A 26,804-nucleotide genomic window follows, 5' to 3' on the forward strand; every position below is an offset into this window, starting at 1 on the left:
AGTGGAGCTACCAAATCTGGGCTGCTGATATACAGTAGGCGAGTGAAGGCCTCACGAACAGGACAGCCACACACGGCAGAGGCCCTGCTCGGGGCCGGAGGGGAGGCCAGGCAGATTGCAGGCACTGGTGGCGGTGCCGGCGTGGAGGGCGCTCGCGTGTGCGATCGCCCTCCGGCCCCGAGCAGCGCCTCAGCCATGCACATCTGTCTTGCTCACATGTGTGTTTGCCCTCTGCACCAGTGCCGCTGCCAGTGCCCGCAATCTTCCCGGCCTCCCCTCCGGCCCCAGCAGCACCTCTACTGTGTGTAGCTGTCCTGTCATTTACCCAGTGATTGTGGAACTTAAACTATAAAAATGCTCAAATGCATACACCCCATATTTCATAGCAGTCTTTTGAAACAGGAGGTCACTTCCCTGCGTCCAAAGTTGCAACCAGCTCCCGATCCTATCATGATTGAGGGAGAACAACACTTTGAGGTCAGAGACATTTTGGAATCTTGTGTAGTGGGAAAAAAACAATATCTGGTGGCATGGAAAGATTTTCCTCCCTCAGAGGCAGAATAGGTTGATTCCAAACATATTAAAGCCTCTAGTTTGCTTAAGAGGTTCCATGACAAACCCCCATTGAACCAATTACTAATGATGAAACATTCTGTGTCTTTCCCTACCCTCTTCTCTTCCTTTGCCAGACTAACATACCTGTCCATTGGAGCAGAATGTCAGGTCGTGCCAGTTCTTGCCATCAAAGGCTGGGGGGGGGGAGGGACAAATATGATTGTGCTCTGATAGGTGAAGCACAGACTGGTAACAGGGGGAAGGGGAAGGGGAAGGGGAGAAGGGAATCTTTTTTATATCCTTTTCAAGTGGGAAAACCTTAAGAGCTAGCCTGACTTTACTGCAACCAACGACTTTAGTAAAAGAAGCTTTTGCTTCAACCTAATAGAGTTGAGGATCTTTCTTTCCTAATGGATCAGACTGGGCAGGTCTGACATACAGGTTATATCCCTTTAGGACAAAATGGATCCTTCCAGTTATATGACTTTATGACAGAGTTTAAACATATTTAAAAGTGCAAGACAACATGTATTACTTGAAATTGCTCTGTTTACCTTTCTTTTCCGTCTTTCCTCCTCATCAAGATGCTTTTCTTTCTCTGATTTTTTTTTCTTTTTCTTTTTCTTTTCCTTATGTCGCTCTCTTTCATGATCTGATCGGTCATCATAATAACTGGAATCATGTCCTGATCCTGAAAGTTCAGTCACTTCACTGCCTCCAACTTTCAGCACTAGTTTCAATGGCTTTTCCAAAGGTTTGTCCATATAATCTAATCAAAACAAGTAACAGTAACAAAACAACATAACATTTATATATTTTTGCACTGCAGCAAATCTGAATGAAGTCTTTTCCAAAAGATCTCAAGTAGGCACTTCTGCCTGAACTAACCCTTGCAGAAAGATAATATATATAGATATGATACAACAGTTATGTGTTCTGGATTTCACTAACTTAATCAAGAATCAAAACACCATTATGTTCAGGTAATACCATAATACAAATGGTTGAAGAAATGCATATCAAGGAAGCTGTGTATTGGGACCAACTCTCTATAGTCAGAAAACTATATTTTGGGTAATCTATGTTTCAAATAACTTAACAATTTATTAGTTTTTGAAGAACACAGTCAAACTTCCTGGAGACATACTACTACTTAATAGTTAAAATGTTGGACAAAGACTGGGAAGACACAAATTCAAGTTCATTCTTAGCCATAGAAACTCAATGGATATTTTTGGCTAAATTATACTTTTGGAGCCTGACAAACTAAGGCAACTCAATCTCTTTCTCCAAAGTGTAAAATATTTTTGTGTTAAACATTTTTAGAAACATATTTATATATTTAAACTAATATTTCCGATATCTGCATACCATTTATTTTTACAATTAACTTTTCTATCACTTTCTATAGTTTATAAGATAGAGACGCGGTAGCTCAGTGGGTTAGGACGCTGAGCCTATCGATCAGAAGGTTGGCAGTTTGGCGGGTCGAATCCCGAGTGCCGCGTAACAGAGTGAGCGCCTGTTACTCGTCCCAGCTTCTGCCAACCTAGCAGTTCGAAAGCATGTAAAAATGCAAGTAGAAAAATAGGGACCAATATGATGGGAAGGAAACAGTGTTCTGTCTGCCTTTGGCGTCTAGTCATGCCGACCACATGACCACGGAGACGTCCTCGGACGTCCTTCGGCTTTGAAACGGAGATGAGCACCGGCCCCTAAAGTCGGAAACGACTAGCACGCATGTGCGGGGGAACCTTTACCTTTACCTTATAGTTTATATAGGAATCAAAGAAGGAATGAATTACTGTAGCATGTCTCAATTTATAATTCTTGATTGTTAGTTCTACTGACATGGTGTAATCAGGAAACAGGATCAGAATGTTTCTGTCAAATTAGATGGAATTTCTTGTTCTTTTAGTTTTATTGCTCAAATGTCTTTTATTAAAAATGTTTCATAATTCACTAATTTTCATTTTTAATTTTCACTCAAATTGTTGAAGCGGTTCATCTTTTGTTTTGGTATTTTAACAGCTTACTTTTTGAGATGTGGGACAACGGTTTTCCATGCATACCGTGTTGGTTATGACCTATAAAGACCTACACGGCAAAGGATCTAGTTATTTAATGATTATGCTAGATAGATTAAATAGTCTGAGTGGGAAACAGAAGTAATGGAAATACATGAGTATACATAGACAAGCTGTGGAAGAGAGTTCTTGTAAAGTATTAGAATTTATTGTCTTATAAAGGAAAAATAGGCTAGCTGTTAGGTAAATATTTGTTGTTTTCATAATTCTTAGACTTAGACCCGCATAGAAGTAGCCCTGTGATCTTAAAACCAACAAAAGCAGCAAAACATTTCAAAATGATTGACATTTTATTATCAGAAATTTCTACAGACAAAGCAATTACTTTCTTAGTCCAGAATGGGATTTTAAAAGTAAAAAAGGAAAGACCAATCCACACTGCATTTATCCCCAAATCAAATCAGTTTATTACAGCCATATATCAGAAACAGTAAAGTACCCAATTGTAGGCTACTTACATACGTTCATGTATAAAAATGCACTGAGCATGATCTAATGATAGATAAGAACACATATAATAAAATTAATTTTAAAATAAATATAAAATAAAAAAAATATTAAAAGGATCTAAAAAATAGTATTCATCTAATGTTTCCGACGATATGTTTCCCCATATCAGTTAAATAGAATTCACAGCTTCAAATGGAAGAGATGAATATTGGAGGCCTTTCTGGTTCTATTAGTATTACTGAGAGTTGTATGAAAACTAATGTAGATTTCCCTTTAATTAATTTTGTAGAAGAATTTAATGCCTTCAATCACTCTATTTCAAAGAAGTGTGGGACGACCTACAGTTAACCATACTTTTAATTGGGTCAAGCAATTGAAGAGAAGGGTCCCCAAGAAGCAAGGTATGGAACCTAAAATACTTTCTCACATTGATCTAAGGGACATCTCAAATCAGAGATACTCTGGTAAGAATTGCATTAATCAGAGGGACAGGATTACATTAGTTCCAATTTTTTTAAAGAATAGATTTAATAGCGAAGTAGTAATAGTAATTATCTGATTAGATAATTAGAATTTCTAATTCTAATAATGATTAGATTTGACACACTGCCTGAAGAATATAGAAAGTGGGCACAAATGGAGACTAAATGATTAATAAATTAAAGAACAGAACTAATGCCTACTGTTGCAATGTCATCTAATTTAGAGATGGCCCAATCATATAAATTACAGAAGTAGAAAAATGGCAAAGGGGCACTGAACCTTATCTCAGTTCAGATCCAACAGCAAGATCTGACTGAAATAAAATAACATCAGAGATGAACTCATGAGAACCAGAGCAATTTTTAAAAAAATCAATCCATGAGTTCCTCTAAGGAATCAATAACGTCAGTATCCTCCCAAGTTTTACATAATTGCAGAGCTAGCAGTTTTAAGGCAGCAAATCGCGCCTGCTTGTCACATATGTGAAATCTTGATTTTAATTCACACATTTACAGAAAGAAATGGATTCCCCCGGAATAATAAGATTATTGGGAGATAAAAAAAATACCATTCCCCACGAAGTACTATCGCAGCCTGGGGGAAATGGGACGAAGTTCAGTGACAAAGGGAAGCAAATTGTGCGCAAAGCGGAACGTTTTTCCAGATTTACTTTTCACTCCCTTTCCTACCTCTTTCCTCTTCCACGATTGCCATTTAACCTACCATCATACGCAGCAGCGCCGGTTCCAGTAGCAGTCACACTTGGGGCAGATGTTGATCTCCATTCTGCCTTATGCTTCTTATGTTTCTTCCCCATAACTATAATTATAATTAACTAGTAAATTCCTCTTTTCCCAGCCCACCTGGAAGCCACCCCTCCTCCAATCTAGGGAACACTGAAATGGGAGGAAATGACGTAAGATGCTAACACGGAAACTCTTCTGATTCAAATCGGATCCTGGTTAGTGAAGAAAGAAGTGCGGGAAATTTGTATAAAGGTAAAAAATTAACCAACATATGTTCTTGGTAGTAATTGACGACATTTTCGTTATTGGGTACGTGGTCAAGAGTTTTTTTTACCCTCGCCTTTTATAAAATGTGTGAATTGAGATTGTATTAGTTAAAATTGTTCCAATTTTTTAGGGCTTTGGAGAATCATTTCTTATGAGGGAAGCGAAGGAAATTTGATTTTTATCTGCCTTTTTAAGTAGGCTAAGCGCATTCCTGGAAAAGGAAAACAAAAAGACCGTAGGATTCCACAGACGGATGCAATTCCAAGCCTTGTGAATGTGACTTTCGTTTTCTTGCGTAAGTGAATTGAGACATTACTGGCGAAAATAGTGCTACGTACAATTCGTAAATAATAAAACTGGGAACTGGGCGGGTAAAATCAGTCACCTATTGGGCTTTTAAAAAAATGATTTATCAAATTAAGCTAAAGTCTTTGTGGCAGAAAGAGGGCCCAGAGGGAAAAAATGATACAAAAAGTAAAGCATTCGTTTTGCAGTTTTGTCTCAAATTAAGATGCAAGAAATCCTTAGTTATTTAACATTCACTAATCTAAGATGGGAGAGATCAGCTCTTCAACTGCCTGGTTGTTAAATGTATAAGGGAAACAATATTTACTTCAGCTGAATTTGTTTCTGAATATTTGCCATAAAATTTCAGACTCATTTCCAGACTCATTCTGGAGTGAGCAACTTTGGAGATCTTGAAAACATATACTGCTCAAAAAAATAAAGGGAACACTTAAACAACACCATGTACTGTATTTAATAGTAGGATGTCTTATTTTCTGTTCCCTTTATTTTTTTGAGCAGTATATTTAGAGCTTTGGAGATGAAGGGGAACCCTGTCATACAGTGGCTGCTGTGAAGACTTGGCTAGTCACAAAATGGCAGACATAGAAGGTAGCTAGTCTAGGACTACCAGTAGCCTGAACAGGCAAAGGAGACAACGGAGAATTAGAAAGGAGGTCAAGGGAAGGAGCAGTTGTTTAATTTTCTTGGTATCTGAAACAAAAATTGCAATGAAAAACAGAAAAAATCTTTTTAGGCTTAACATGTAATTAACCAAATTGCTTTCAACCTTAAATTGCCAAACCACTGTAAATACATTAAAGAAATGCATTACTTACATTAATTAATTAATAATAATAATAATAATAATAATAATAATAATAATAATAATAATAATAATAATAATAAAGTTGGAAGGGACCTTAGAGGTCATCTAGTCCAACCCCCTACTCATATAGATGATATATAGATGAGCTGCAAAATTCCCAGCAATCCTTCCATGGAGCAAAGAGATAGAGATTAAAATTAACTCTTTGTTGTCATTTAGTGGTTGGGTTTCTGCAGCTCTAACCTTGCCTAATGGGTGATCTAGAAATGTTAAATAAGTAAATTAACTAGCTTTCTTTTCTGGAAAAGAAAAAATTGTGGATTTAGGCTTTGCCTACTACTGATTCTTCCATACATTTCCATGTTTTAGTAATGGCAAAAGGCAAAGAATGGAAAACCTAAATAAATTGGGAGCGCAGGTTGGTTGTTACCAATCTAGGAAGTGATTTCATCCTAATATCTGTTTTCAAATTAAAATAGTTCATTTAGTGATTGTTCGAAGTTACAAAAGCAATAAAAAGTGACATAAACATTTTTCATGCTTATGACCATTACAGCATTCCCATAGTGATGTGATCAAAATTCAGGCACTTGGCAACTGATAGTAGCAGTGTCCCAGGGTCATGTGATCATCTTTTGCAACCTCTGACAAAGTCAATCTTAACCATGTTACTAATTTAATGACTGCAGTGATTCACTTAATTGTGGCAAGAAGGGTCCTAAAATGGGGCAAAAGCCACTTAAATATCTTGCTTAGCAATATAAATTTTGGGCTCAATTGTTGTGGTAAGTTGAGGACCACCTTTATGTCTATGTACAGTAAGTCACATGGAAACCTGACATAGCACCATAATGCAAAAGGAATATGAACTGCATGACTAGAAGCTTTCTATACCACTACTTCTAAGTGGTATAAAGCCAGTGTTTGGTTGCAAGCTAATATGTTTTTATTGTTCCAGGGATATTTAAAATGCAAATAGACTAGGTTTAAATTTATTTTGAGGTCATTATTCAGAACTTAAATCTCTTTCAGCCAATGGCCAGATTGGAAATTCTAGAAAATGACAAGGGTGTGTCCATAAAATAGTAGTCATAGAAGCACTTTTGCTTTAATGTGTCTGATAAGCAAATCAGAAATGAAAACAATAGAAAGAAATTGCCTAATAAAATTTTTAAAAATATGCTTTCAGTGATCAGATAAGTTATTTCTAGGCCTGTTTATATGCATAATTATTTTCTAATTAGGTTTTCATAAAATGGATGAAGCAACAGGTGATTTAAAACTGCCTCTTCAAAATGACTGTGAATCCCTGCAGATACATGTGGAAGTTCATCAGAAATCAAACAGGTTGGTTTTTTATTACAGATTTTGTTCCATATTGCAGAAAGTATCCTGCCATTTTTATCAAATGAATAACATGCTGTAGGTGGACAAATGATTAGTTCTAAAAGATGCAAGCCTTCATTTTATCCATAACATTTAGAGAAGCAATACTGACAAATCAGTATTGCAGTGCATATAATAGGCACATTAAGCATATGAAACTCTCCTCTACAAGGATAAGGGGTTATAAGAGTTGTAGATTAGGCCCCTTACTCAGTTTTTTTTTACACAAACTTTCTCTCTCTACTCCTCATGAATATATTCCATGTGGGACAACAGACAGAACCCCACCACCATGAAAAGTTTACTCAAACACAGCCAGAGACTTGATATGGTAGCTGTTTTTCAAACATACTGTAAAAAGTTTTTTCTCCTGTGAAAAAAATACTAAACCATTATTTTTCAGATCAAGGATCTGGGATTTTTTTAAATTAATAGTTCCATGGCCTAAAAAAAGTTTTAAAATCCTTTTCCTAATTAATATGATAAGGGAACCTACAAAGTTTTCGCCTCCAGGGTAATTTTCATTTAGAAGTTTGTCTATGGGCTCTCTGAGCATTTTTAAAAAACTGTTGGGTACCAACCTGACAAAAATACAAAAATGATAAGCATCCTGGAAAGTTGGGGGAGGAAGGAGAGAGTATAGGTACATGAGTACTCACAGAAGATTCTTCATGCTGTAAGATTTAGTACCATCATAACAATTTTTTTGAAGTTCCTTTTTGTATTGGTGTCAAGTTAGAACATTGTCTTCAATTGTTTGAGGGTATTATAATCAGAAGACTGTCATTTATCAGTGAAGTGTCCTTTGCATACCTTCCTCTGATAACACAGCAGATGATAATTTTGTGTCTCAGCTGGTTGAAATCAGTGGCATTTTGTCTTTTCCTGGGTATAATTGATTGTGGGTGAAGCTGGTTATTTTTTTCTCCTATTTTAACCAGTACTGCAAAAAAAGAAGATATTAAACTAAGTGTCTTAAAGCTACTAAACAGGCACAATGTTATTTTTGGTGATTACAAATGGATTGAGTTTGATGACTGCTTCCTAACAAATAATGTACAGTCAATTGCAGTTGTGGATACAGAACTAATGCTGAAAGACAGACAGGTAATTCTTTTGCTTATTTGCTTCTCCATAATTAGCTGTTATCAAAATGGTTTATGTATTACAATGAATGAAAAGTTTTAAAATATGAATAGTTATGCAGTGTCATGAATATTCACAAGAGCATGCATCCATATAGCATTATGTTATTTGTATTTGCACTGGCTCTATATAAGCTTCTAATTGCAATTTAAGTTGCTAAGAGATGACACCAACCTGATGGCACATAATCAGTATCACAACCTTTTAGTGGCATAGGATGAAGTTATTTGAGGAATCGTCTTCTCCAATTATCTTTGCTTCATCCATGAAATCCAACAACCTGGGCATGCTTCAGATTCTTTCTATGAAATAGTGTCAGTTGATAGACCCCAAAACCTGCCATATCTCTATTTTAATGCCTGGTCTGTGGAACAACATGGTCCTGGTCTTTTTCTTATTCTGTAAACCTGAAAACCTGATTCTTCCCTTGGGCATTGGATCAGAATACATGACGGCCCTATTTAGAAAAAGATGTATGCTTAATTGGCTTCAATGAATTCTGTTATCTTTGTTGTTATGTTGCTCTTATTCTAGTTTAGATGTTTACTTGTAAGTCACTCAAAGTTACTTTTTTGTAATTGGGCAGTCAATTACAAAAATAAACAATATATATTGTTAAAGATTTAATGTCAAATTAACAATTCAGTCATTAATTTGTTATTTTAATAAATGTGATTTTTAACATTTATGTATAACTACAGATAAAATGTTATTGTAGGAAGAGAGCCATGTAAGTTTGTGGTGGCAAAAAGTAATCTTTGATAGCACCTTTTCTGACTAATAAAGTTCAGGAAACCTTTTAATAAAATTGTTAGAAAAAGTGCTGCAAGACGTTCGATAAAATACTAACAATTTCTTCTAAAGAACAAGTTTGCTAAAGTGAAAGCAAAGTCTAACACAATTATTTTTGTATTAATTATGAAAAAAGTGATCCAGAGTTTTTCCCTTCTCCCCAATATTTTAAGAGTACACTACATATGATAATTTCTAGCAGTAACAAATCCATAATTTATATAAGCCATAATTTAATCATAAAAATGCAAAACCATGATTCTAGATATGAACTGTCACCGTCTATAATGGATCACACGTTGAAATGCATCTTAGATTAAAAAAACTCACTGCAAATTGAAAACATATAACAAAATGTGTTTCCTAAAACTGCTAGCTTTATGTGAATAATTTTTTATTTGGAAAATATTTAAACATGTTATTTCCTAACTACCAACTGAATAAAAGAAGACAGTATTACCATTCTAATTTATAGGTAGATGCATCCTTGTCTTGTGTTGGATAAGACCCATTTAGATTAATTTTTGAAAACCATATTAAATATTTTTATGAACTATCAGTATTTTTTCTAACATTTAATCATGAATTTAAGAGATTTCTAAAATAATTGATAAAGAGTGATTGTGATATTCTATACATATCTATCAAGAAGTACCGTATATACTTGAGTATAAGCCGAATTTTTCAGCCCACTTTTTGGGCTGAAAAATTCCACTTCGGCTTATACTCCAGTCAACAAAAAAACTTACCGAGGACTTGTGCGCGGCCGAGGCTTTGGTGCTTCCGGGATCGCGCGCACCTCTCCCAAGCCACCGCCGTCCGGAGACCTGCCGAAGTTTGGGGAGGTTTGGGGAGGTGCGCGCCTCCCCAAACCTCCCCAAACGTCGGCAGGTCTCCGGACCTCCGCGCCCTGCCTGCCTGCTTCTTTCCGCAGCGGAAAGAAGCAGGCAGGCAGGGTGCGGAGGTCCGGAGACCTGCCGACGTTTGGGGAGGTTTGGGGAGGTGCGCGCGCACCTCCCCAAACTTCGGCAGGTCTCCGGACGGCGGCAGCTTGGGAGAGGTGCGCGCGATCCTGGAAGCGCCGAAGCCTCGGCCGCGCGCAAGTCCTCGGTAAGCTCCGGGCGGTCACTTGCTTCGCGTCTCCTGAGGGAAGGGGGGGCCACTGGAGCGGGCGTGTTTCCTCGCCTGCTGGGCGCCGCGATTTGCCCGGGGAACGCGCGGGCCCGGAATGGCAGCGTGGAGCGAGGAAGCGGACAGCCAGGGCTTCCCCGAGAGCCGCGGCCATACAGGGTATTCCTGTGTATTCAGGCTTGCAAAATGGCGGATCGAGCCTCTGCTGGCGGCAGAGGCTTGCAGAGCGCGGATCCAGCCTCCGCCGGCGGCGGAGGCTTGCAGAACGGCGGATCGGCTTATACTCGAGTCAATAACTTTTTCCAGTTTTGGGGGGTGAAATTGGGGGTCTCGGTTTATACTCGAGTCGGCTTATACTCAAGTATATACGGTACTTCTCATGGCGGGCCTCTAGAAAGTCCTTTATTACTCTCAATAAGTGTTCCAACAAACGCCCCTCCAACAACCTGTAAGCCTGCACCCATGCTACCCTCAGTCCCCCAAACAACGGTCAATATATTACAAAGAAAGTCCACAGAGTAGGAGCATGCTCACAGGGCAAAGTCCAGGGTTCCAAGTCCAGTCCACCCGGTTAAGTGAATCCAAAGACAAACTACTAGTCCACAAGGCAAAATTCAGACACAGGACAAATGGTAGTTCTCAAGGCAAAGACAAAGCAAAAGGTAATTCAAAAGGCAGAGCAAAGCAAAGGGAAAACAGCAGTCCACAAGACAAGTCCAAGACAAAAGGAAGATGGCAGTCCTCATGGCTAGACAAAGCAAAAGGTGAAAAACAATCTTCAAGGCAAGGCAAAAGGCATGAATCAAAGCCCGGGGAGTATAAGCCAAAAGAATTGTTCCTGGCAAAGACTAACTCCCCATGGCTTCTCCTTAAGTCACTCCACTCCAGGTGTTCCTTGTGAGGAGAGATGGGATGACCTCCTCCCAAGTAACCTTTCAGCTCTTCTCTGAGCTTGTCTACGTGCCGCTCTCTGTGCCCTTGGATCAGTGGAGGTGGCAGCTGTTCCTCATCAGAGGGGATCTGCACCACTGCCTGTCAGCAGCTGATCCTCCCCTGTGTAAAGGCATCGTTCTCAGCCCCTGGCCTCTCCAAACATGCAAAGGGAGACATGCCCTTCCTGTTGGACGGTCCTGGTTCCAACTCTGAACCAGGCTCCAATGGGCCATGACAATTGCAACATATTTCTAAGTAAGCAAGGGTTTAATTGCTGCCTAACTTGTTTTCATCTTCTTCACTGCAGCCTATCAGCTTGAATAAATGCAAACTTTTAATTCATATTTTTCATCTCAATGAGGAAGGGTCTAGTACAGAAAATCTGGATGTGGAAGATGAGCATATCGTTGCAGCTAATCATTGGTTATTACCTACAGGTATTTCAAAAAACCTAAGTACAAGTTGGTTATTTAAACGGACAAGATTTTGTTTAAATGGGGATTTTAAAAAAAATAAGAATCAAACTGAAAATCATTTTGAAATGAAGTATACCGCTTTCTGAAATTGGAAATATTTCTGAGGCAACAAAGTGTATTCTAGTAGACATAGTATCTTAAAAATTTTCAAATGCCAGTGGGAAAATGAAGCATGAACTGAGGACCGTTCATGCTAAAATTCCTGGAACCTGGGGTGTTTTTTTTAACAGTTGGCAGGCATGTGCGCCCCCCGCTCATGCAAGTGAAGTTCATGCACTCGCTACTTGCGATTTTCTGCCACTTCCACAGCACAGATTCGAAAGGCTCAAGGCCCAGTAGTGTGCCAGGGGTTGGATACCCTTGGCTGATATTTCATGAATAGTGTAGGCAAAGATGATCATATAAAAAAGGATGTTAATTGTTCAGAAATGCATTTCCTTAGACTTAGACTTCAAAGGAAGATAATGAATATTCCATAAGATACATACAATCACTATCTGTATATTTTTACAAAATTATCACTATTTTTGGTTTCATTTTTACTTAGAAGCCGTGTGGTTTCGATTTTTCACTTTTCAAAACTTTCTTTTCAGTTAATTGGGAGTTTTCTGACTTGCCAGTATAGCAATATGGGTAAAATACTCAGTTCTGCATTATTATAGTCCCTACACTCTACTTCAAAAATTCCAAGGTTTCTATTGCCAACTATACTGTTTTTAATAGCTTGCCTTTTTTTCTCTTTAAAATAATGTACAATTTTTATCTTTCACAGTTGAGTTTCACTGTCTGTGGGAAAGTCTGATTTATGATGCTGAAATAAAATCAGATGTAAGTTACATTTTTATCAGGTTTTTAAATGGTTGTCTATGTTTGAAACAATGTAATTTATAATTTATCAGATTGACAAAGTCAGTGTGGCTAGGTCTATGGACATTCCCAATCTCAGGTCATGATTGTCCCAAAGGTACTTGTATCAAAAGGTAACTGGACTTTTTTTTTCCTTTAAAAACATTTTGATTCTCCTCCAAGAAATTTCTTCAGTTCTAACTCCAGTTGATCTAAATTGGATCAAACTGGCTATGTCAGATTTTCTTCATTTAAAAAGATGCCTTTTTTGCAATGATTTTACAGGATCAGAATTACATTATTAATTACAGGAATTTCCTCCATCCCATGATTGATAACAACTATTGTTTTAATAACTTTACTTAAATTACTTCCCTGTGTTTCCACCTACCTGGAAGAACTTGGTGCCTCCTGATCTCTGCAAAATAAAAATGGTATTACAGGAGTATTAAAAATGAAGTGGAATTCATGGTAAGGATTGGATACCTGAAAATAAGACTTCATTAATCCTGTGAAGTGGAGTCTAGTTTAAAAATATAAATATATTACAATACTTAAGTGTCAAAAGCTATATTCCTTTTATAGGCTAGCTGCTAGTCATATCATTTGAAGGAAGACCGTTTGAAAAACTTCCTCTTAATTAGTATCTGTAACATCTGAATGAAAGTGAAAAGATTAATGTCAACGTTGCAATGAATTGAGCTGAAGCCATTTTCACTTCATTTTCGGTTGCCACATATTTAGAAAGGAAAGGGGGGGAGTATAGCTTTAAGTTAGCCACAACAATTCTCAAGTATGGAAACCAAGGTCATTACTGATAACATTTTGGTGGGCTGGAGATCTGGGAGATGTGCCCGCATTTAGTAACAATTGATGAATGTGATTTATGACATCTAACGGGTGGGAATTGCAACTTCCAACTTTGTAACCAAGGGAAGGGGAATTTAGTGTTGAGTTCACATTTGTACATGCTGTTATTTTGTAGCCAAATAAAAATGTTCTTTGAGGAAGAATTCCTTGCCTTGAAGTTCTTTTAATTGGTCTCATCTATCGGAACCATGACATTAACCCTAGATTCCATACTCTTAATACCACGGAGTCCTGAGCTCCGGTTGCCTACCCAAAGTCTTGGGAGGACGACAAAGACTCAGGGAAGATTCCATGATGGAGAAAAAGGAAGAACCTGCTGCTGGCCTCAAAGCTACAGCAACCACGTCAGTGGATGGAGTGCAGGCCATTGCCCTGATGGAGATTGTGACTTCGGTAGCTCCGGCAGCAGGCGCGAGACCAAAGGAACGGGAGATCCAGTTGGAGCCCTTATTGCTATCGGAGGGAGTCCTATCTATCGGAGATACTTGGTGTTCATAAACAACCCAGCCGAAAAAGAGATCAATATCAGCACCATGCTAGTCCTGACCGTTATCAATACAGACTCAGTCCTGATTGTTACCCCCAGTGACTTAGTCCCAAGCATCGCTGATGCCACACCAGACCAGGGCCCCTACCAAGAGCTCACCAAGCAACGGGGCTCCCATGAGACCAACTGCAGCAGGGCAGATTGCTGCAGGCTCTTAGATTGGCAGCGATGTGTGGAAGCCCCTCCTTTCAATCCCACATTTGATGGCATCCCTGAGAAGCTAACTTCTTGAATCAAGTGTGCTCCCACATGAACCAGAATGCTAATGCCTATCCAGACCCTGCCAATATGGTTGATGTGGTATCGGCAAACCTAGAGGGGGAGGCAGCAGAGTGGTTGAATGGCTTGTACAACGAGCAATCACCTGAGCTATGGAACTTCAATCTGTTTATCTAAGGACAAAGGACCAGGTTTAAAGATGGTTCCCTAACCCTGAAAGCTGAAAAAGACATTCATGAGGTGAAACAGAGGGGTCGGCCAGCGAAGGAATATGTGTGTGAATTCCGGAGAGTGGGTGGCAGAATTATGCAGTGGCCTGAGCGATCACTAGTTGTTCATTTCAAGTCTGAATTGGATCCAGATCTGTTCCAGGCATGCATCTACAGAGGGATCCCTGATCAACTCCACAAGTGGTATCACTTGGCCGTGAATTTAGACATCACGTTAAACCGCTACAGGAAGCCAGCGGCGCCTGGACCTAGACCAAAACCAGATCCAGCGAGGCGTCAGCTCTCCTGACGAGCCTCACCAGCCGTGACCACAGGAGCTCCAAAACCCCTGATCAAATGTTTTAGATGTAGTCAATCACGTCACGAAGCAGCTGTCTATCCAGTTCCTTTCCCTCAGCCAAAAAGTGGTTCAAGTCACCTCCCCTACTCAAGAGAAACCTGAGGCCCCGACTGAAGCCGGTCTTTCATTTGCTCTGTATGAAAGCTATCTTGAAGGAGAAAATGACCCGATAGTGAGTCAGCCTGTTCCACCTTTTTCCTTCTCTGCCAAGCTCTTGGTCTCTAAGACAGGAGCGTGGATGGGCTTACGTGTATTGATAGACTCTGGGTTTTCACAATGCCTAATCAACCTCCCTACTGTTCTCAAGTTAGGCATCAGAGCTAAAAAGCTTTCCTCCACCATGAGGTTCGAACAGGTGGATGGGTCCTTACTGGGCGTAGCCCAAGTCACCCACCTAATAGAGCCAGTACGACTAGAGGTGGGGGAGCATTGGGAATTTACCGTATCTGGTTTGTGGTGGTACCAAAACTGACTGAGGCAGTGATCTTAGGATTAGCCTGATTGGACAAGTGGAAACCTTTAATATGGTGGGAGAATGGAATGAGAACTCTGAGGTAAGCCATAGGGCCATTACCCCCCAACCCGTCTAGTGACACAAGAGGGATCCCAGATCAGCCTTCTGAAACCCTAAAGGCGGCGGCAAATCCCCTACCAGGAGTGCCTTTCATTCCTAGCGAATACCAAGATTTGGCTGAAGTGTTCAGTGAGACAGACTGTGACATCCTACACCACCCCCCCATAGAACCACTGACTGTGCCATTGAGATCCTACCAGAAGCTAACTTGCCAAATCCGAAGATGTGTGCAGTGACCCCCCTCCCCTCGAAGTGAAGGAGGGAATACATTGATAAAAATTTAGTGCAAAATCCAAAGTGGCCGCCCCTGTACTTTTTAAAGGAAAAAAAGATGCATTGCTGAAGCTATGTGGATTTTAAAGGGTTAAACACTTAGTGTGGAGAATATGTACCCTCTCCCCTTAATGAAGACATATTAGCCCACTGGCAAAGGGACGATTTTTTTACCAAGTATCACCTAAGAGAGGTGTATTATCAGGTAGAATAAGAAAAGGAGATGAATGGAAAACTGCTTTCAACAGCCCCCTGGGTAGTTTTCAGTTTAAAGTCATGCCTTTTGGATTACAAGGAGCTCCTGCTGTGTGCATGCAGCTCATCAAGTACTGCATGATCATTTATATAAAGGGAGTTTTGGTTTATCTTGATGACATCTTTATACAGAGACTATGGGAGAACATACAATTTTAGTATGAGAAGTACTCAAAAAGCTGCTGAGCACTAAACTCTACACAAAACTCTCAAAGTATGAGTTCCATCAGGCACGTTTGGATTATCTGGGTTACAGAAACTCCAGCGAAGGCATTGAAATGAATCCTACTAAAGTAAAAGCCATAATTGCATGGCAGCCCCTACGAGCTTGGAAACAGCTCCAAAGTTTTTTGGGGTTTCCTAATTTGTACTGCCAATTTATCCCCTGATTTGTTGAGATTGCTTTGTCTCTTACAGAACTATTAAAAACTGGCAAGGATGGGGGTAAGCCACAACCAGGTAAACCCCTACACTGGTCATTAGAATGCCAAGCTGCTTTTGAGAATTTAAAAAGACTGTTTGCCGCAGAACCAATCCTCAAAACACCCTCATCCTGAGGAGCAATTTGTGATTCAAGCTGATGCCAGCGATGTGGCTGTGGGGGCAGTTCTTTTATAAAAGTACCATAAAAGAGAATTACAATCTTACACTTGCCCTTCGAAAAAACTCACTGACACAGAGCGGAGATGGGCTGTTTGGGAGAAGGCTGTTTGCAATTAGATGGGCCTTACTGACTTGGCTTCATTTCCTAGAGGGGAGCAAGGTGCCTTTTGAAGTACAGGATGATCACAAAAACTTAGAGGCACTGAAAACTCCCTGTAAACTGTCCTCCAAATAAGTATGCTGGGCGCAATATTTTAATCACTTTAACTTTACTTTGAAATATATACAGGTAGAAGGAATTTTTTAGCTGATGCCCTCTCTAGGCTGCTTCAGTGTAAAAACCAATGTGAACAGATCATAGACTCTATTATGCCACTGCCTCAGTTCATTTCTCAAATAACTTCTGGGAAACAACAACACGTGAAGTCACCTAACTCAGATGACCTATTGACAAGGAAAGCAAGAACTGGAAAATGACAAATGGCTCAAAGAAAACCAAACCATCCTGATCCATAGGGATGGATTAGCTTGGAAAGGGAGAAATTGTATTTGCCTGAATTGCTCAAACTCCAAGCGCTCCAACATAGTCACAATATTAAACAAGCTGGTCACTTTGGATATTTAAAGACACTACATTTAATTTGGAGGCAATTTTGGTGGCCAGGCTTAAAGAAAGATGTGGAGAACTATGTAAAAAGTTGTGCAGTCTGTGCTACCGTGAAAAGAATCCTAGGAAAGCACCCTGGACTGTTACAGCCTGTAGCAGATCCTTCTCAGCCATGGGAAGAGTTCGCTATGGGCTTTATTGTTGAATTGCCAGAGAGTAGAAGAAATATGGTAATATGGACTGTAATCAACCTTTTTTCAAAGCAGGCTCACTTTATAGCATGCTCTGGTCTCCCCTTTGCCCAGAAATTAGCCAAGTTAAGCATATTTACTGGCTGCATGGCGCACTAAAATGAATAATTTTGGATGGGAGTTCAATTTACGGCCAGATTTTGGAGAGATTTTTTTTAAGCTGATTGGTTCTATACAAGGACTGTCATCGGCTTTTCATCCTTCTGCAAATGGAGTGGCTGAAAAAGTGAATGCAATGGTGGAGCAGTATCTTAGATGCTATGTAAATTACCAACAGATAAACTGGACTGATCTCCCTTTTGCTGAAATGGCTTATAACAACACAGTACATAGCAGCACTGGACTTAACGCCATTTAAAATAGCCCACTGGAAGGGATTTTATTCCGATGCCTGAATACCCCCAGGACCCCCCTGCCTCTCAAACATTAGATCAGTGGGTGTCTGCTTGGAGGGGTGTTTGGGACAATACAAAGAAAGCTTGGACAAAAGCCTCAAGAGATTTACAAAAAAAACAAGCTGATAAGAAAAGAGCACCTCAGAAAAGGGAGAAAAGGTTTATCTTTCTACAAAGTAACTAAGACTTAAGTTACTTAGCAAAAAATTGGGACCAAAATACCTAGGACCATTTCCTATGGTCCAGATCATAAACCCAGTCACTGTAGAGTTAAAAGTCCCCTGTCTCCTAGGAAAGATCTACCCAGTGTTCCATAGCAGTCTGTTAAAGCCTTTCAGGGAGTCAACCTTGAGAGACCCCCCCAAGAAAGCATCTGGTTCGCTTATGGTAGCTGGACAGACTCATTACGAAGTAAAACGCATTCTTGATGCTAGATTATACAAAGGCAAATTGCAATATTTGGTGCAATGGAAATAATACCCGTTATCAGAGGCCACCTGGGTAAAAAGTACTGATGTGAAAGCTGATAGATTGATACACAAATTCTGTGAGAAGCATCCAAATAAACCGAGAGGGGATTCTTAACTTTTATTCTTGTTTGAATTGCAGGGTTTCTCCTTTCTTTAAAGGGAGCCGAATGTCAACGCTGCAACAAATTGAACTGAAGCCATTTTCACTTTGTTTTTGGTTGCCACATATTTAAAAAGGAAGGAGGGGGGAAGTGTAGTTTTAAGTTAGCCATAACAATTCTCAAGTATGGGAACCAAGATCATTACTGATAACATTTTGGTGGGCTGGAGATCTGGGAGGAATGCCCGCGTTTAGTAACAATTGGTGAATGTGATTGATGACATCTAATTGGGGTGGGAATTAGAACTTGCAACTTTGTAACCAGAGGAAGGGGAATTTAGTCTGGGGTTCACCTTTGTACGTGCTATTATTTTGTAGCCAAATAAAAATGTTCTTTGAGGAAGAATTCCTTGCCTTGAAGTTCTTTTAATTGGTCTCATCTATCGGAACCATGACAATTAGTTGTATAGTTTTAAGATTGTTTTAGTTTTCTTTTCCTTAATAGATGGAGTTAAGTAAGAAAGATTTTTTTTCATCAGAAATGAAATTTATTTCACCCCAATTTAACATCTTTGGCTGATGGGAGTGTATATAAACTTATGCATTATAAGTATAGGAAAGGGTCATTTTATAACCAGGGCAAAGCTTACTTTCACAGCCAGCCTAACTCCTCTTTAGGTCTGACTGTTACACTATTTTCTCCTATGTTTTGTGGTTAATAATCATTTTTGTTTGTTTTTTTATAATATTTTATTGATTTTTCTCATTTTACAATTGGATATTTAAAAAGCAACATGATGATTGGGTTAATCAGTAGTTCAATAGTGTACATAAACCTTTAGTATAAATTTCAAGTTACAACATCAGATACTTCCTCTCTTTTTCCATGGTCTTCCCAGTTGCAATGTATGGTAGTGAAAGTTGGACCATAAGAAAGGCTGAGCGCCAAAGAATTGAGGTCTTTGAACTGTGGTGCTGGAGAAGACTCCTGCGAGTCCCTTGGACTGCAAGGCGATCAAACTGGTCAGTCCTAGAGGAGATCAACCCTGACTGCTCTTTAGAAGGCCAGATCCTGAAGCTAAAACTCAAATACTTTGGCCACTTAATGAGAAGGAAGGACTCACTGGAGAAGAGCCTAATGGTGGGAAAGATTGAGGACAAGAGAAGAAAGGGACGACAGAATGACGTGGCTGGATGTAGTCACTGAGGCAGTAGGTGTGAGCTTAAATGGACTCCAGAAGATGGTAGAGGACAGGAAGGCCTGGAGGAACGTTGTCCATAGGGTCCCGATGGGTCAGACACGACTTCGCAGCTAACAACAACAACATATTAGACTAGTACAATTCTTACTGTTATCAACTAAATAAAAACATCTTAGTTACAGTTATCAATATTTTTTACCTTACACATATCTTAGTTACATTTGCACTTAATCCTTGTATACAATCAAAGTCCTGTTATTGCTTTTTTCAGGCTTTATTTTCCCATCAGTATTCAAAGGAACACTATTGTTTATAATTTCCAAGTAATTTTATATTTAGGTGACCAAAAGTTTCCCTTATCTCAACTTTTCCCTTTTTCCCTTTTCATACTAAAGTCTAATATTCTGGTTATGCATCTTATCTATTTCATTATAATATTGTTCTCTTTTCTAAAAGTTATCTGTTTTCCATCATGTTCAGTCATCTAATTGATAATACAGTATCCCATAATAAATCAAAACCATTATAGGTGTTGTCTGGGTTAATCAATAATTCAGTAATATGCATAAATTTTTAGCTTAAGTCTAATATTAGAACATCAAATACTTCCTTCCTCTTTCCAATAATATCTGTTATCTCATATCGGGCAAACAATTCTTATTTTCAACTAAGCAGAAACATCATTGTTAAATTTATCAATAATTTTTAGCCTATATATATCTTGATTGCATTTGCACTTAATGTCCTTGTATAAACAATGTCCTGTTATTGCTTCCCCCAAACTTTAATTTTCCCATCAATATTCAAGAAAACACTATTATTTATGATTTCCAAGTACTTTATATTTAGCTGACCAAAAGCTTCCCTTATCTCAACTTCTCCCTTTTTCCCTTTTCATACCAAAGTCTAATATTCTAGTTACGCATCTTATCTATTTAATTATAATGTTACTCTATTTTCTAAAAGTTATCTATTTCCCACCATATTCATCTAATTGGTAATATAATATCCCCTCTAATAAGTGAACACCATTATTTTCTTCAGCCTTACTCTGGCTTTCTTCCTTTGCTAGCTAACCTTCCATGTCAGTGCCTTCGAACCATCAAATATTTCTCCCTCTATTTTCATATATATTATTTGGAATAAGAAAGATCATTTGGTTAAAGTTTTTTTGGAAGAACAAGCCCATTGGTATTCATTAAACCACCTCCCTGCTACTCCAATTTCCAACAATTCTCCTGATAACTTTTATCTTCCATTCAGTCTGTTCTTTCTTTTCCTCAAATATATTCTGATTTCTTGATTTGTGAAAAGTCTTTTCCATTTTCAATGTTGTCACTCCATTTTCTGATTTTTCAGTTGGCTAGGTATGTTGGTCAGTTGGGTCTTCTGCCTTGGCGTTTAGTTGTTCCAATTTTCCTTTTGTTTTCTGCATTGTTACTTCTTTGCTTGTAATCAAGATCTGGGTTTGTGTATTTAAGCTAGAACATTGTTCCTTTGTGTTGCTTCTTATTTTATCACAAGCTGAAAGGATAGTTTTGTGTATTGATTTCAACATGGAAAGGATTTTTTCCTGATCTTCATCCATATTTTCTTAATAATATGTTAAGTTGAAGACTTTAGAATCAAATGTTAAAAATATTTTTTGTCTTTTGCAGCTAGGTGTCATGGTTCCGATTAGGGAGACAGATCAAAGAACATTCAGGCATTGTTTTTCTAAAAAGTCTATAATAATGAGAACGAAGCATCGGCACTCATGGATGGATGCCAGAATCTGAATTCTCCTCCCCTGAACATATCATACAATTCCCTCCCTTAATTACACGTCATGAATCACATTCTCCAATTAGTTTAACATACAAAGTTTCACTTCTCTTCTGAAGCGCGCCATCCTTTATCTTATCAAAACATCCGGGTTACCATTCCCCCCCCTTTAGTGATTCAAAGCAAAACAGTTAAAGCAAAAGGCTGCCTCTTATATTGTCAGAGCAAAAACATATTTTATAGGTGGTTTTTATAATATTAACTAAGAATTTATAATCCAAGGTGTTCCATCATCTCGTGTAATAAATGCTTCTCATTTAGGGAAATAGGAAAGCAGTTCCCCAAGCATAGCTCTGAGAGTCAATAAAAGTTTACATTCATAGTTCAGGCAGGCCATCTTCCAAAACAGTACATCATCCCTGTCACACAGATAAGCCACCCAGAAATCACTTCTTTGCAGCTGGGTTTTTCAAAGTTAGTAGCTGTTGAGGCCAAACATTTTTTTTCCTGAAGTCTGGGCTTCAAGCCAGGTTTCTTTTAGGCAATAACAAATTGTAATGCCATAATTTGCCACAAGATGTCACCAACGCCGTTTTATAGCTTTTTAAGTCCAAAACTTATTTGGTGGTTTTTCAAGTCTTATTTTTTTTAAAAAAAAACACCAAAACACAACAGTCTCTAATAAGAAAAAAGAACACTTTTAGTCCGCAAGTTTCAAAAGAATATATAATTAGATTAAAATTAATCTTATGGTTGCTCTGTTTCCCCCGGGTAGTTAGTCTCTGCTTTTCCTAAAGGGTGGGGTAAAAAATGCTTTGAGCAGCTTTTCCAGGAAATAAAATTTAGAATCTTAAAGAGAGGATCAGGTCTCACCCTGTTTCATCCGCGTTGCTTGAAATTTACTTGGTAGTGGTTTTGACTTTGGCTGTCAACAGCCTGCCAGTTTGGAGGGCTTCTCCGGATCAAACAGAAGGGGCACTGCCCTCCCGCAATCAAACCAGGGTCCCCTCCTTGCTCATCGCCTCTACGGGGCAACTTTTGACCCTTTCCAGGGTCCCCCAGCGGAGCGGATTCAGGCATGAAAGATGGAGCCCCATCTTCCTGTGTCCGTGGCACTGCAACATCAAGCTGGAAGTCTGGTTTTAACCCTTTTGTTCATACTTAGCCCATACCTTTAATTATATATGGATATATTCAGTAATTCACTTCCCCAAAATCAGATTGCCTTCATTTAGATTATGGTATATTCCCCCTTTCTCTTAGTTTCACAAACACAACATTCCTATTTTCCATACAGTGTACCCTCCACAATCCATTATAACTTCAGTCAATTGAAGTTTTCACATAATAGAGAAAGAGAGAGAAAGAGAAAGAAAAAAATAATAAAATTACTAATCTTAGTTGTACTTGTGACATGGCATTAGGGGAAATAATTTTTCCTTTTATTGGCTCATTTCATATATTTGTACAAATACAGTACTCAATTTTAAAAAGCTAAATTATCTAATTTAGGATTATGTATTCTACATTCTTGAATCCTGAAGAAATAGGCATTTAAAAATGATATTGAGAAATTGTAGGTATTTACAAGAAAAATATAATTCATAAATGGGTATACTATTTTATTCCAAAATTCTACCTGATTTGATATCATTTTTCCCCAAATCTTATGTTTACATGTATGTATGTATCTATGAGTTGGGTGGAGCACCCAGTCTACCAAATATAAAGCAGTCTGTTCTGCATTTCGCTCCAGTCCAGGAGCATCTTTTGCAGGCAAATGTCACTACTGTAAACACTGTAAATTCAAAATTTTGTGACTGACAAAGAGTTAAAGGGAGACTAGTATAGCTAAAGAACTTGAAATAGCTATACTACTCTCCCTTTAACTCTTTGTCAGTCACAAAATTTTGAACGTATGTATGTGTGTAAAATACCACACTTCCATTCAACAAGGTGGGGAAAGGGTTTTGGAAAATAGTTATTTACTAAGAAAGGAAGCTAAATTCCTATTATTTGTATTTATTCATTGTTTTAAAATAATACCAAAAGAAGAAAAGGCATAAATCATGAAGATAATTATAATATAAATCCATTCATTCTCAAAGAAAAGACATTGCATAAAAAGTGCTTTTAAAAAAGGGAAAAATACAATAGAAAAAGGAAAAATAACAAAATGTAATAACGGCTACAATTTGGTCAAAGGCTTTTTCAGCATTTGATGATAAAATTAAAAATTGCTCTTTGTTTTTATTCAAGTCTACTAAGTCTACAACTAACCTAATGTCTAATACTTTTATTATGACATTATAATAAAAGTACTAGACATTAGGTTAGTTGCAGATTTTCTCTTATGCCTTAATATCATTGGATTGGATTGTTCTTCACATTGATGGAAACATTTAATGTTCATTTTTGTTCTAATATGTTATTTTCTACTTTGCTCTTTAATTAGCTATTAAATTATGTGACCACAGCATTACTATTCTCTGACCGAAGTGTTGATAACAACTTGATATCGTGGAACAGAGTTATTCTACTACATGGTAACTATTATCTTTTTAATTAAAACGTATGCTGCTAGAATACTTTAATGTAATATTTAATTTATAGCATTTTGTATGACTGAGAATGTTTCTCTTCAGTGGCTTAAATAATTTGTAGAATAATTCTGATAGAAAATCAGTATTATTTCTCCCATACTCTACTATAATGGAAGATGAAAGATGAAACAAAATATAGTCCCAATTATTGCCTTGTACTGTGTTTTCATATATTGGACTACTTTGTGTGACTTGTTACTATTGAGAGACTGCCATAATTCAGTAACAAATGCTGTCAGCTGATGTGGTTGGAAACATGCTGAATTAAGTTATTTAATAGTGTGCTATATTTTGATTGTAGGTCCTCCTGGTACTGGTAAAACGTCTCTTTGTAGAGCAATGGCTCAGAAGTTGACTATTAGACTTTCACATAGGTAATTTTCATATTTTCTGTATTCAAAATTAAAATAGCATCTAATTCACAAGCTAGCATTTCAATCTTTATTTGCAATGGTTGAATATTATTGTATGTATGCTGTTCTTTTTTTAATCTGGACCTTTTTCATTTGGACATCATTCCATCCCTGTTGTGCAACCTCTGCTTCCACAACAATGTAAAGATCCTTATTTAATGATAGTTATTTATTGACCCTGTTTCAGCTTCATTTGTTTTAGTTAATTCTCACAGTAAAATAAAAGTCTCATTTGGTCTAATGCTTTATAAAGACAATACAGAAATAATAATCTTTGTTTTAAGGGTTAATTTTAATTGAACTTTTAGGTACTGCTATGGACAGTTGATAGAGATAAATAGCCACAGCCTCTTCTCTAAATGGTTCTCAGAGGTATGTATTTATATATTTTTTTCAGATGTTGAACTCCCTTTTGTGATTTCTGGGATATATTGAGTTGGTAGGGAATTTATACTCCTTTGCTAGTTTTTGGTGTAAAAATAAACTGTCATCTCAGTGTAATGAACCTGGACAAGCCACTATTTATTCCAGAATCTGCCACACATTAGAAAAGTAGGCAAGTTGACTCAGCCCAAAAGACTACTTAACACTGATGAATCAAACAGGGTTTCCATACTTTTGCTCTCCAACAGGATATGCCTAATAATGAAGGGAAGGGGGAGGGAATAAATCATACCTTTCCTAAAGAGAACAAAAGCTTAGTTGTTTTGGAATCCTAATCTCTAGAGTAGAGGGGGAAGAAGAGAGTTTTTTTGCTGGAGCAAAACCGAAAAATCCACCTCTAGAAATAAAGAAGAAAGAGATTGGGAAGGAAAGCTGATAACAGAAAGAAAATAGGTTTGAGGGAGATTCTGAGGAGAGAGCTCTCCAAGTGAAACAGATGAAGATTGTTGATGGTAGAGTAGGGTAAGGCTGGAATGGACTTTGATGTAAATTACTCTTAGGTAAATTAGGTGCTCCTGAGCTTTCAGAAAGAGAACTTTGGGAGAAAAAAAATGGAGGTAGGTGGCTGAGAAACATTTCTGGAAAGGAATGAAACTAGAGGAGCATGGAAGAATTACTGCTAAATCTCTGAGCAAAATTCAAAGTGATATATCCTAGAAAGTTAGTAAGACGTTTTATTGCAGAAATTTATTTGTCTCCAACGTATAGGTTTACCATAAGATTTTAAGTTTTATTTTATGGGACTGTTCCTGCTTAATTATTTCTTGTAACTTTTGTAATTAAATGTTATTGTTCTTAAACAAAACAAATAATTCTTATCTTTTTTCAACACTTTAACCTTTGATCCTCAGGTCCCACCCACTGAATCTGTGAAATTTATTATAATTTGTGGTATATCAAGTCCTAAATGTTTTGTGCCATTTTACGGTTTTAAACCTTAGATCTTATCCATGCATCTCAAACCTATTAAGAAGTGATGCTACACAGTTTTTCCATTCCACTTTATTATTATTGTTAAATATATTTGCATGTCATTGCAATGAATATAAAACAACCCCCATATAAAAATTAAAAAATATTACACAGCAAAAATAAAGGATAAAAGGGGACAAAATTAACAAACCAAAATAAATTGTTATCCTCAATAATATAATAATCAACATTCATAGAAGTATGCCAGATCAATTCAGACCTATTATCACAATTTAGATGTTGAAGTAGGAAAGTATAATAAAACCTTTCAGATAGCAAGAGGTGGAGCTAACAATCTCAGGAGAAGAAACCAAACTTGAGACCTCCCATCTTTCTTTCAATCTATGGGTAGCCAGCCTCTCTCTAACAGTATTGGGGAAGCATATTTTCCATTATATCCCTTTCAAAAACAAATGAATTATTGATATTGCATATTTGAAATTTCCTCAGACTTAGAAAAAGCAATTAGAATCATTGTAGAAATAGAGTTTGAAAGAACAGATTTAGTAATAGTAGAAGTGAATGGTTTATCATTATTTAGAACAGGCATCTAATTTCCTTTCCTTGTCATCATATTAGCCCAGTAATCTTAATATATTTGCATAATACAAATGGCCTGTAGAATAGTGAAATATTAAGTATTATTTTGCCAAATGGTGGCAAAGTCTTTATATAAGTAGGTCTTGTCTTATTTAAATTTCATTCAAATAGGCCTTTTGTTATATGTTATTGTTCTCCATATTTCATACTTGGTTTGATTTGTTTTTTGTATTTCTCCAGCAGCATTCTTTAATGTCTTTCACTGTTTCATCTTGGAAAGTTCCTCTAAAAATTGAGGCCTTACAGCATCCACAGAGTTCATACAAGTCTGATCCAAGGCTGTTATCACTGATCCATTACAAGCAGTGACAGCCTTGGTCAGACTATTCAATAGGTGTTTCAGGAACAACCCCTAGTTTCCTCTGGAATATAAGGCTTTGGCTAACCAGTCAAACAGATCCTTCTTTACTGCAGGGAAATTAGTTACAGTACAGAGGGCTGCATAGTTAGGAGGGAAAGTTCTGCCCAAGATAAGAGACTGATATTTTCCAACATCAGTTCATATTGCCACTGCATAAACCAAATATAACATGTTACTCCACTATGAGTTTGGCATGCAGCATTCTGGATCAGGTCCATGGTGACTCAGAGAAAGCAAGATAAATTCTCTCAGAATGATCATTTGAAGGAACCACCAATTTATCCATGGAGTCAAGGATC

The 26,804-nt window shown here is 37.8% G+C and overlaps 2 protein-coding genes across 9 annotated transcripts in view; one reads left to right on the top strand and one right to left on the bottom strand.

Moving 5' to 3' along the window:
- BRD9 (bromodomain containing 9) overlaps positions 1-4,481 on the bottom strand; it is a 122,863-nt gene extending 118,382 nt beyond the window's left edge. For 7 of the 8 annotated variants that reach the window (XM_081343164.1, XM_081343169.1, XM_081343163.1 and 4 more), the window contains exons 1-2: positions 4,299-4,481; positions 1,110-1,324 (exon numbers count right to left, since the gene is read on the bottom strand). In XM_081343164.1, coding sequence (XP_081199290.1) covers positions 1,110-1,324; positions 4,299-4,392 — 309 coding nt within the window. In that variant the 5' untranslated portion in view covers positions 4,393-4,481. Of the gene's footprint in view, positions 1-1,109; positions 1,325-3,100; positions 3,135-4,298 lie in introns of all 8 variants that reach the window. The other variant, XM_081343165.1, reaches the window with a different exon arrangement.
- A 328-nt stretch (positions 4,482-4,809) lies between these two features.
- The window catches only part of TRIP13 (thyroid hormone receptor interactor 13), a 54,650-nt gene continuing 32,655 nt past the window's right edge, over positions 4,810-26,804 (top strand). Inside the window, exons 1-8 of the mRNA XM_081346339.1 lie at positions 4,810-4,883; positions 6,947-7,049; positions 8,030-8,195; positions 11,398-11,527; positions 12,339-12,394; positions 23,568-23,658; positions 24,017-24,089; positions 24,437-24,500. Of these exons, the coding sequence (XP_081202465.1) occupies positions 6,958-7,049; positions 8,030-8,195; positions 11,398-11,527; positions 12,339-12,394; positions 23,568-23,658; positions 24,017-24,089; positions 24,437-24,500 (672 nt within the window). The 5' untranslated portion in view covers positions 4,810-4,883; positions 6,947-6,957. The remainder of the gene's footprint in view (positions 4,884-6,946; positions 7,050-8,029; positions 8,196-11,397; positions 11,528-12,338; positions 12,395-23,567; positions 23,659-24,016; positions 24,090-24,436; positions 24,501-26,804) is intronic.

Source organism: Vipera berus (genome assembly GCF_964194415.1).
Source record: "Vipera berus genome assembly, chromosome: Z".
NCBI lineage: Eukaryota > Metazoa > Chordata > Lepidosauria > Squamata > Viperidae > Vipera > Vipera berus.